Source organism: Pteropus vampyrus, unplaced genomic scaffold (assembly GCF_000151845.1).
Source record: "Pteropus vampyrus isolate Shadow unplaced genomic scaffold, Pvam_2.0 Scaffold28, whole genome shotgun sequence".
Taxonomy (NCBI): domain Eukaryota; kingdom Metazoa; phylum Chordata; class Mammalia; order Chiroptera; family Pteropodidae; genus Pteropus; species Pteropus vampyrus.
This window is the reverse complement of record NW_011888809.1, coordinates 6,636,157-6,648,111: the sequence shown is the minus strand read 5'-3', so window position 1 is coordinate 6,648,111 and position 11,955 is coordinate 6,636,157. Positions and strand designations below refer to the sequence as shown.

At 37.0% G+C, this 11,955-nt stretch overlaps 1 protein-coding gene across 1 annotated transcript in view; it reads right to left on the bottom strand.

The window, feature by feature from the left end:
- Positions 1-8,124: 8,124 nt before the first annotated feature.
- LOC105289786 (retinol dehydrogenase 14) overlaps positions 8,125-11,955 on the bottom strand; it is a 6,175-nt gene continuing 2,344 nt past the window's right edge. The window contains exon 2 of the mRNA XM_011356592.2: positions 8,125-9,158. Within this exon, the coding sequence (XP_011354894.1) occupies positions 8,541-9,158 (618 nt within the window). The 3' untranslated portion in view covers positions 8,125-8,540. The remainder of the gene's footprint in view (positions 9,159-11,955) is intronic.

The window sequence follows — 11,955 nt, the reverse complement described above, 5'->3', positions numbered from 1 at the left end:
TAAGAATACCTTACAGTGTTGTTACAAGAGTTGGAGAAATAACATATGTTAAGTATCTCATATAAGTTATAGTTATTATTATTCTAGAAAGAACTTTCTATGGTGAGTTTATCAAATCTCCTAATTTGTCCTATTAATTGATGATCTGTGGTGTTATGGATTTCCAATAACGTGACATTCTTTTTTAAAAAAATGAACCCTTTTAATTTTTTTCATATATATATATACTCATGTGAAAATTAATTATGGGACAAAATAAATATATACTGGTTGTGGCAGAATTAATCATGTTAGCTTTAGCAGATAATATCTAATCAACTGAAAGCAGACTGCTTACTAAAATGCACAGGAATCTGCAGAAAAAAAACTGGAAGGTACTAGTCAATAATTTAACTGAACTGTATAGAAGCTTTCAGGGAAATTTCTGGCCCAATTAAAATTTTTTAGTCTGTGAGTTAGCTTCCTTTCTAGCTTCTCTCATGCTCATTCCAAGTTATCACTGACTGTAGTTGTTAAAAATGATGACACGCTTACTCAAGGCTTTTTCATACTTAGCATGATTTGAATAAGTGTGCAGGACAATCCAGAATTACGTTCACAAGCCAGAAGGGCCGCCTTCTCCCTGTGAAGGTTGAGCACATTTTCCCAGAGCGTGGGAAGAGACCAATTAAATCAGTTCCATCTACCCTGGTCATCAATAGGGTGACAAACACCTTAGTTTTTAGGTCATCAATTAACTAATACATAATCAACCTAATATCTTGTGAGTAATTGCTATATTACAGCCCTGTGTCAGATGTTAGCAAGAGGCAGGAAATGTTCAAATATGTCTAAACCATTGGTGGTTTGATTCTTGAAAACTCATATCTAGCCTTTGAATCCCCTCTTACCTTTATGTCTCTGATTTGATTTGCAGTAGATAAGTAGAAATAAATATTCCTAGGGTAGCCAGGGTTTCAGTTATGAATATCTTTCCTGGCCATTCACACTACCCAAAGCACTTATGCAAAATTATCCATCACAAGTCATTCTACAGTCTTAATCAAATTGCCTGCTGTAGGAAGCCTAGTATTTATTACGTTTTTCCTAAATGGAAAACAGCTGTGATAAATTAATGTTCACCAGAGATCTCATAGTAGGAAAGATTCTCAGATATTCTCTCAACTGTCAGTCTTCCAACTATGAATAATAAATTCATCTACCCCAACCTGTGTCTTGGAGTGTGGCTAATTCACGTGGCCCCTTCTACCTCTCTGTGCGGTACACTGGAAGCAAGATGTTTCCTGAGCCAGACTAGCAATATTTAGATGATAAACACATATTTTAAAAAAGAAAATGTCCTTAAGAAAGTGGCATAGTAGGCAGCAGAATACATCCTTACGAGGCTCACGTTGAGACCCACGTCCATCCAGAGCATATATCTCCCGACAATGGATTTGCCTAACACAGGTATGACTGCTAATGTCATCAAACATTCAGCCTCAGAACTAACTTCCTCTCCTCTGATTCTACAATAACTATTCAAGGTTCTGATTATAATTTGGCTCCCCAGATGGATTTCCTCACTGGGATACCATGTGCTACCCAAAGGAAAGAAGTTTCCAGTTCCATGGTGGTTTCTCATTGTGAACTGAAATTTCGACAAATTCAGATATCTGAGGCTGCTAAGCTAAGTCCCAAGCATCGTAGTATTGATTACACCAAAGAAATGCCATGCTGACTGCTTCTCTTTCATCAGCCCCCTCCCTTTCGAGCTGTGATACCCAATTTCTTTGTGCCTTGTATGTATGCTTTCGCTTACTTATTTGCAAGATGGTTTTTATTTGCAAATTTATGTTTTTTCTCTCTGGTTGATCGTCTTACTAGTCCACTTTCTTTATAGAAAACAGAATCCGTCCCAGATATTTTAAGGAAAAAGAGATGGAATACAGTAAAATAGAGGCCTACAAAATAATCGGGAAGGCTGGAAAAGTAGGATAGGTCAGAGTAATAGGAACGACTCCAAAAATATTGCAGAACTGACCTGCGAGGGGAAGCCACAACTTCCGCCATGCTCAGGAGGGCAGGAACCTCAAGGGTCTCAATGGAAATACTGAGTTACAACACCCAGCACCACAGCCACAATTCAGGGATCAGGAAGCTCAGAGCAGTAAGCCACCACTGCTGCAACCTCCTCTCAACAGCCATTAGGAAGTGGATGTAGAATTGCAGGGTCTATCCCAATTGCCCCTCATTAAAGAAATAAAAGAAAACAAAACTAAACAAAAAGCAAAACTTCTGTGTCCACAACCTTTCTTGCCAGCAGAAAATAGCCAAAAACAGTAGGAAGAAGTCCCTCTTTTCAGTTCTCATTTGTCAAGATCTCACTTTAGGGACATCTATTTTTTGGAAACTCGTTCTCATCCAGAATGTGTACAATGTGGTGTTTTAAAACTCTTTAGCTTGTAAAAGTTGAAAAGGACACTCTAGACATAGGTAGGAAAAGAAAAATCAATGCCAGTCTACCATATCATTCGGATTCTATTTGTCTTCTTATGTTCCTATAAGCTTAATATAAGTTTTATTGAAGATATCTTATCTTGCACATAGCCTACTGTTCACATGTAATCTCTTAATGCATATGTTAACGTGATCGAAATTGTGCATGGAGTTAGTTATAAGTTATGCTTAGTGTAATGTACTGTGTGAGATCCTGGATAGTTCCCGACACAACAAGGCTACAACTATGACTGAGTGTGGAACGTGTGTATTATTGAACATTCCCATATAGTGTGAAGCAATAGCAAGACAAATCAATCCACACTGAAAAGAAGAGCAAGCTCATTGGACTTCTTATACCACATTTACTTTAATGACATATAAACCCCCAAGTCTGCTGTTTACCTTTCCTGTCTACTCTGCTCTATACTTTTCAAAATTAAGTATAGTTATTTTTTTTTTGTAGCTTCAATTATTTCTTTCAAAATAGTAAAATATAGTTATCTTCTTTTCTAGTTCGTGGAGAACTATAGAATAAAAAATGTGCATTCAGAGAAAAATGAAAAATATACATCCAAGCTTTCTCCACCCTCTACCAAAAGGCTACAGTGACTTTTACAACACCCCCAACTTCATTTATCTAAAGGACGGCTCTTTATAGTTTTGTGTGAGCTTTTTAAAGTTCAGCCAAGCCAGCTGCGTGATCAACACAAAGACAATAGCTCCCACACACGGGGCTACATGGATTAAAGAACCCTATCCATCAGTAAATCTGCCAGATGGCAGTGGAAGAAAGCTTGTAAGTCTCTCACTTTCATTTCAACAGCAGCAAACAATGTTCAATGTTTAAAATAAACTCTTCCAGATGAGCTAAAGATAAACTCTGAGGTGGGTGGACTTGAACTCCGCTAGGCTGCAGCTCTGAAGTGTTTGATTACATTAACACAAAACCCCTGGGTAGAACCCGCTTCTGTCAACAGCATGCTTAGACTCAAACACCTACTACATGAAGCCATTTCCTGTGCTTTCATGGGTTGGTGGCAGAAACTTGCTTTGCTTTATGCACAAACTAATAATGATTATATATTTCTCCATGCTCAGCATTTCCTCAAACCATGTGTACAACTTCAAGACCTACCAAAAATGCCAACACCATATATAGGCCTGCACAGATAAAAGTCTTTTGAATATATTTACAACTTAGACTTCTATTTACTCATTCACCCTACCTTACGGTTCTCGTGGTATCTGGGAGGGTGCCATTAGGATTTAGAACTATTCTGCTAATAATAACTGGATAACTATTTAGATCTATGGGTTATACCAAAAAGGTATAAGCATTTTCTTAAGTCAGAATTTATAAAGGAAATCAGGAACATTTTTTTTATGTTGTTTTTAATAGACTTTAAAGCCTTCAATTTAGGACAGACCAGGCTAACATGGCAACTTCTAAAGATAAAACGATGTACTGAAAAATAACTTCATTAAATATTCAGAAACTTACCTAATTAACACAATGAGTAGAGGCTTTCAAAGAGGGAGAGAAGCAAACACAGGGTTTATGATGAAAATAAATTTTAGGCTGGAGAAACGCTCAGGAACAAATATATCAACAAATGATCAATTGAGCATATTGTTTTAAAAGAAAAACATATCCTAAATTTAGATTAGAAGTCTTTGGGGAAATATGATTCACTAAGCAGAACACAGTTATTGCCAATTCCTCCAATTTGAAACTTCTCTGGTATGTCAGTGGTATTTCTATTTTATACAATGGAGGCCCTCTCACTAGGAATTGAGTAGTTACATAGAAAAGTTGAATAAAGAAGGAAATCATGAAGATGATCATATACACTTCAAAATTATTATTTGAACTGAAAACATAACATGTTCATTCATTTTCCTATCTTCTGATAGAAGGTTAAGAGCTTATCTGTTGTTTTTCTGAGTACCAGTTCACTTGAAATTCCATTTTCTTACATTATACTCAACTTAAATAGTATAGTGTATGATTTCCAGGTTTTTGTCTTTAAGATGGAGTCAAAGTTTAAAGTCACTTGCCAAGCACTAAATATAGACCCTTTTAGAGTTTTATATCTATATTTAGTAGTTGACAGTTGTTTTGAAACTTTATTCAACAGTTTCTAGTGATTTGCCTTTATTTAGTTTTTGCAAAGCACTCAGCTTACTTTTCATAGAAATTCTCTTTCTCTCTGTACTCATAATTCATGGGCATGCATTATAATTAAGAACTTCTATTATAAATTATAACAAGCACAGCTAACACAGACACACAGGTTTGGCTGGGTTTTCTCTGTCGCCTCCTGTGTCCCCAGAGCTTAGGATAATGCCTGGCACATAATAGGCATTCAGTAAATGACAAATGAATGGCACATGACTCGCTCTTCCTATGTCTATAATAGAACAGGTAGGAACAGACATGCCAGGGGTGGTCTAGAGGGGAGTCTGCCAGCCTAGAGCATTTGCATGCTATGGGCATCGGTATGTTTTACAAAAAAAAAAAAAAGGAGAATCAGGCATCACAGCAGGTCTGTTACATGGTGGTTGGTTAAGAGTCCTTCTACTGTACTTTTATTAAATTTCTAACTTAGCAAAAAATCTTCCTTATGGTCCACATAACACTGAGTGCTCCATCTAACTTTTCTCTAGGAATAAACTACCTTCCTTCATGTTAACCTGTAACTAATTTAACTCCCCATTGTCCAGAGAAGGTTTGTGAAACATCTGAAGCTGTCTGTGGGGGCCAGGCTCCTGAAGGGTGATTAGGAACATGTTCTCTCTTTAGTGTTCCTTAGGACATTTGGAATCAATTAAATATTCAAATATATGTTCTCTCAGATCTCTGGCCAGGCCTAGCAAGTTTGTGAGGAGAGGAAGTTGAAGGCAGATAACTGCTATTCCTCACACCGAAATCTGTGGTTGGAGATTTAAACAATATACTCTCTAGACTTCCTGGGTCTGCAGGCAAATAGTCATACAGGATTAGAAAGGATAAAGAGAAACAGCAGGAACCTTATTAAGAAATAGGAGTAACAGTATACATGAAAACTGCTGCCACACAGTGTCTTAAAGACAAATAAGTAAGTACATTGGGCTGTTGCGTAAGTACTACAGTATGGTCTGCGTGAGCTAAGAATGGTTTTTACATTTTTAAAGGATTGTAAAAATAAAATATGTAACCATAAAATATGGCCTAGTAACTTTAAATATTTACAATCTGGCCTTTTATAAAAAAGTTCGCTAACCCCTATTTAGTTTTGTTTCCATCATATGTACTAACATAAATATTACTAATTATTATTAATAGTAAAGGTTAGGCGCATTAGGGAAGGGGAAATTGATGAGTGCCCATGTGTGCCAGGCACTTTGTAAATGCTTTACATGCTCTGCCGTTTATTCACTAAGCGGTCATTTAAAGTAGGCGTTCATTATCTCAGTGATAGAGATGGGAAAACAGGAGCTCGGAGAGGCGAAGTAACTTGCCAGCATCATAGAGGTAATTAATGGAGCCGATAATGAAACCTAATGCGGTGGTGTATGTAATAGTGAAGTCGGTTTTCCAAATAAATACTACTTAGAACCTCACAATGCAAAACAGTTACTCTGAGTAATGTTGAGGCAAAAGACCCAGCATCCTCACCCCTTTTCAGAACAAGCTGCTTGAAAGAGAAGTTAATCTTTCAAAAGATGAAGCCAATAACCAACATGAAAATGGGTTTCCAACTCAATTATCCTATTATTTGGCACTTTACACACTTCTAACAATATTCCGCTAAAGGTCAGAGGAAGTACCAAAGTAACAGAATTGCCTTTTACTTCTTTGCCCAGTGGAATGGCTAGAAATAAGCGGACAGGAGAAAGAAGAGGGCAGCAAAAGTTTTAATCTTCAAAATCTAACTAGTCAAACTATAACTATTAGTTCAAACATCGGGTGGGAAAGACATCTTCCAAATGGCAGCTCATTTTACCTTAATAGTTGGTGTTTCCAGATGAGTTCTTAGTTTTCCATCATGATAAATTAATATATCCTATTTTATTATGGTGCCACAAACAAGAACTCCGAAAGGCTCAACTCTTACAAAGGCCCAAATCCCCTGAAAAGCATCAGGTATCAAAATGCAGCCAGAAAAGATGGTATTAAAAGAAAAAAAAAAAAAAAAGGGCTCCTTTTTAATGAAGTCGAGGTGTAGGACAGATTTATTAGCTTCCATTTTTCCAAGTTGCATTCTGGTGTATTTCCTGCCCATATTTCTAGTTCAGCAGGTCTCTTTGTAGGATTACTTTAAAAAAAAAAGTTTCAAAGAGCATGATGCTGCTATACCCACTACACCTGCAGAGACACACCTGTGATGATACAAACACGAAATGTTCCTTATTCACAACCCGATGCTCTAACAGAAAACAGACCTTCTCTATGATCTGCCAAGATGCCACCATTCTCAAAAGGAACTGATGCTGGTAACCAGATATAAAAAGTCTTAAAAATAATAACCAATCAAGGATTAGCCCTAACCAAAGCAGTCTTTACATTCAGTGTAGTTCAGTCTATCGTTTAGTGTCATAATTCCTTTTTCCAATATTGAGATAGTTTAGACAAATACTTGAAATTATTATTTTTGGTAACAGATGCCTACAGCATTCCTATCTAGACTATTTGTATGCAAATCATTGATTCCTTACTTATTATTCATTTAAGCATCATTATTAAATGTTTACTGTGGCTCAGGTATACTTGATTCTTAAGAAAAAATAAAATCTTTCCTTGGAAAATTCCTATTCCAGTTATCTCACTGGACTTATGAAAAAATAATTAGTGCACTAAATTCCTAGTAAAGCTGCCAAGAGCAATGAAAACAGAAAGAGAATTGGTTCTGCTTACGGGGCTTGGAAATGGAACACATTTGAAGGGAATGTTAAAGAGTGAGCTGTATTCCCAGTGAAAAGAAGGGTATTTCACAGTGAGTGAATACAAGGAAAGGCCAAGAGGCAAGTGAATAGGGACTGGTCTTTATCGAGGACTGGATTATACGATGGAATAACTAGAGATGGGCTAAGACATCAGTCACCAGAAACATGTGCCTCTTTAAGATTAGAAATTCAGTTCTCAGTCATATTTCAAACACTTAACATGTTGAGTCTACCATATTGAACAGTGCAGAGATTTTTATCACTGTACAAAGTTCTATTGGACAGAATCGAGTGTAGGAGTACAAGGTAAGGCTTTGGCAGTTCCTAGAGATTCTAAAATGTATATCGGAGTTTAAAGTTTAAGTAGAAATAGTTTATAAACTACTATATTCTACAAAGTCCCTTAAGGAACAGCCTGGGGGCATTTGACCCCTGCAGCATTACCATGACCTGTTTTACCAATTCAGCTTCTACATTTGAGTAAAACTTTTGAAGAAATGTCTGCAGGTTAAAAAAAAAAAAAAAAAAAAGACCAGAAACCCACAGGTTTGTAGGCAGGGACATGACACTATGACACAGATTTGGGTTTTAGAAATATTACCTCTTAAAACAGCAAGCAAGATGTGAGAAGAAAGGACATTTGGCACACCAAGATCACTACAGGCTGATGAGATGACAAAGAACTAATTTCAGTGAAACTTCTAAAGAAACAGACAATTAAGAATTTGCATCAGTAAATTTATTCTAAGAATTGTGCGTACACACCAGGCATTTATTCCCACACAGAAACCAACGCTGTAATAAAAATATTTAACACTTTGGCCATGAAACGCAAAGATATTTTAAAAACGTCTCAAACTGAGTTAATATTTGTAATCCATGCTTTTTAATTATAATTAAAAAAAATATAATTGTTCATTATACTTATTGGCTATGCTTATTATATATAACATCTTTTCTGAAATTTTGTTCTCCAAAACATAACTTTTTCATAACATCAAACCATCCATATGTACCTTAGCTGTACTATTTTAAGACCAAAATTGTTTTCAAGTAGCAAGTGCTCAAAACACTCCATTCCTGATCGCCGATCTGACGCCCAGTTTTATAAATAGCTCTCTCACACTTTGTTCTTATTTTAATATGCCAACCATGATCTCACTCACATCCCAGAGTTTTCTTGCCACAGACTCATCCATGGCTTTGGGCAGTAGTTCTTCCTCTTTACAATCCCCAAAGTATTTTCCTGACACACCTTCTACCTCAGGTGAAGAGGCTAAATAGATAGAGGTCCGGGCACCTTCTGCTGGAGTTTTGAAAAAAACCCATGACACCAAGTGGTAAAGGGGTTTGAGCAAGAGTGGAATGTGTATGTACTGCCCCAAATTAGTCTGCACGACACCAGGGTGTAAGACGTTGATGGTGACATTTGTGCCTTCTAAGCGGCGGGCTAGTTCTCTGGTAAAGAGAATGTTAGCCAGTTTGCTCCGACTGTAACAGAAGCTTTTACTATAGCTTTGTTCGCTGTTCAAGTCTTCAAAGTTGATGTCTCCGTATTTATAAAGTTTGGAAGAAACTACCACAATCCTGCTGGGAGCTGAACTTTTGAGGAGTCCAAGGAGAAGATTAGTGAGCAGGAAGTGCCCCAGATGGTTCACTCCGAACTGCATCTCGAAGCCATCTTCCGTTCTCATGAGAGGGCAGTGGAAGATGCCTGCATTGTTGATCAAGACGTCCAGTCGAGGCTCTTCCTTTAAATGTCAAAAAGAGAATGGCAGAATTATGAACACGGGCTTAAATGTACCTAAAGTAAAAACTTTAAAAAGTTTTGGAAACTACTAAAATTCTATAGAATGCCTCTGAGTTTTGAACAATTAAGAAAGAGGAAAAAATAAGACTTGCACGCTTAGTAAGGCCCTGGCCTTGTGCGGGTCACACATTATCTCATCTACTCTCAACAACTCGCAAAGAGAAGTTACATGATTTGTCCCGTCTCACAGGGCTCCTAAGTGGCAAACAAAAATCTCAAGAGGAAGTGTTCTAACACCGATGCACAGGCTCTTAATTAACAAGCTAGCGTGCTCTTCTAATTGGGCTTTTCAAACTATAGCTAGAGTCGATGTGAGCAAGACAGTGGAAACACAGCACGAGACAGGTCAGCATGGTTTACTCCCAGAGGTACTATATCAACACCAGAGGCAAGTTAGGACTGCTTTATTCTGTAGTTTTCTAAAGGTAAATGGTACCACAGGGATGGAGCAACTTCAAGTTGTTTCCTTAAAATTGGGACAAGCAAGAGAGTGGGTCAGGGATGCAAATTGAGAATATCACGAATAAATCACAAATATTTTCTAAGAAATTATGCAGGTAATATAAAAATATCAGAAATGACACAACGAATCAAATATTGTTTCACAATAACAGCAGAGGAGATTAAGAGAGGAGGTGAGGAGGCAGGACAAACATCTTTAACCTCTATTATGACTCTAGGATTGTTTTTTTTTGCTATATGAAATCTAAGTCTTTCAAGGTTCAAGGGGCTCCGTGCTCAGATCTATATAGTTAGAATTTTGTACTTTGATCAGACCCTGCTGCAGCTTTCCGGATTAAAGTCCTAAAATTTAAACTGTTCTCAAAGGGAAGTCTTTTTGTTCCTTAATTCATTTAAGTTGGTTTCCCCTAGCCTTTCCTAGCTTCTCTGCCTCTTTTGATGGGCAGAGAAAAATAAATGTACATGTTCCAGGTGTGAAGACAGAGTGATGACCCATGATTAAATTAATTTGAGGTCAAATTTCAAGTTTCACTGGCCCTTTTGCCAAGTGTAAGTGAAAAGAAAAATGTGTTATATTTCACAACTGTTATCAAAGCCTAGAAGTCAGAGGATTAACTATTTCTCATTCTGTCTGTCTAAGCACCTTTAGCTTTTCCAATAGTCAGCTTCAAAAAGAAGGCAAAAGTTCACCCGTGGGGGAAAGAAAGGAGTGTTCTTTTTTACTAATCCTTTGGAAGAGTTCCCTGTATTAATCATTTCTGAGCCATCATTCTTTGCTGGGCTTGTGTTATTTTAAGACTTTATCATCTACTATTTTTTAAATTCTAGGAGATAAATGACATAAATACCAAGAATACCAACCTGTGGGAAATTTACATTTCCATTTTTTAAAAAAAATTTGGTTACAGTCACTGAAATTCAGAGCCAGGAAGGAACTTAATTCTTAGAAGGACAACTTAGTTCTCCGAATCTGCTTAACTTAACTGGTTCTGTCTCAAGTGGCCAAAGTAGTAAAATACCATAGATATCAGGAATGAGAAGTATATCATCATATTTATATTTTAGTGAACAGGAAGACCCACTTTTAATACTTCCAACACCTCTTATACATCAGTATTATTTATTTTTAAACTGTTTTACCTGAAAATAAAGTGGTCACTAAAACAAACATCCCCCTCAAAAAAACAAATCTCCTGGATCTGCGAAAGCTCCCAAACTGCATCGAGGTGCCCTAGTCACAAAGAATTCCCAAGGTGCTATGGAGTATTTTAAATTTTCAGGGGAAACAAAGTGATACTCTGCTAAACATCTCAAAAGTGCTAGTTCCAGGTGGTTCGCAACTTCAACATTATATTGCACTATATTCTTTTTGATGATGTCATATCTTTGCAAAGCTGTTTTTAGCAGTTGCTCTAATAAAATGCAAGTGCAAGGTTAAAAGTCAATATAGAACAAGAAATGAGGGTGGCAATGTCCAATCTGACCCTAAAGTCTGAGTAGTTGCTGCATTGAACACGTGCATATTTCTTGTAATTATGGTTACTGAAAAATTAAACAAATCTTTTTTCTTTCATTACATTACTATTTTTTTTCTAACAACTATTAAGTTGTTATGACAGCACTACTTATTAGGTTGTTTGAACCTAATTACTTCATATAAATGAACTGATTGATATTTATATTAGCCTAAAGATATCATGAAAAAATTAGAAAGTTTGGGAACCTCCAAACTTTCTCGACTTAAGAGACTCCATCATTTCATACAGGCATCTCTCCTGTGCCAGCTAACTTTGAATCTCACTTTTCTGAATGTCCTCTTGCAAGTTACCTCTATAGGATAGCCTTCTATCTCAGTTTCAACAGAGGACGTCCACTTCAGTGGAATATTTAGTCTCAACAAAGAAATCCGCCATCTCACTGGTAGGCAGCAGTACAGAATAAAAATTAAAAGCTAGGGCCCTGGAGACAGAGCCTGGACAAACAACTTAGCCCTATGCCTTGGTTGCCTAATGTAAATTGGGAATAATAATGCCTACCTGACAGGGTTGCCCTGAGGATTCGATGGCAATAACAGCCAAGGGCATTTTAATTTCATTAGAACTTTTAAAAAGTATCTGAAATGCTTGGAAGAGTTCATGGCACATTGAAAACCTTCAATAAATGCTGAGTGTTACATATTTATTCCTGTCCCTGTTTAGAGCACATGATCATTGAGATTTCAAGCTCCAGTGTATTTGGAAATCTGGCCAGAGTGTGGTTAGGAATGGTGCTGAGTC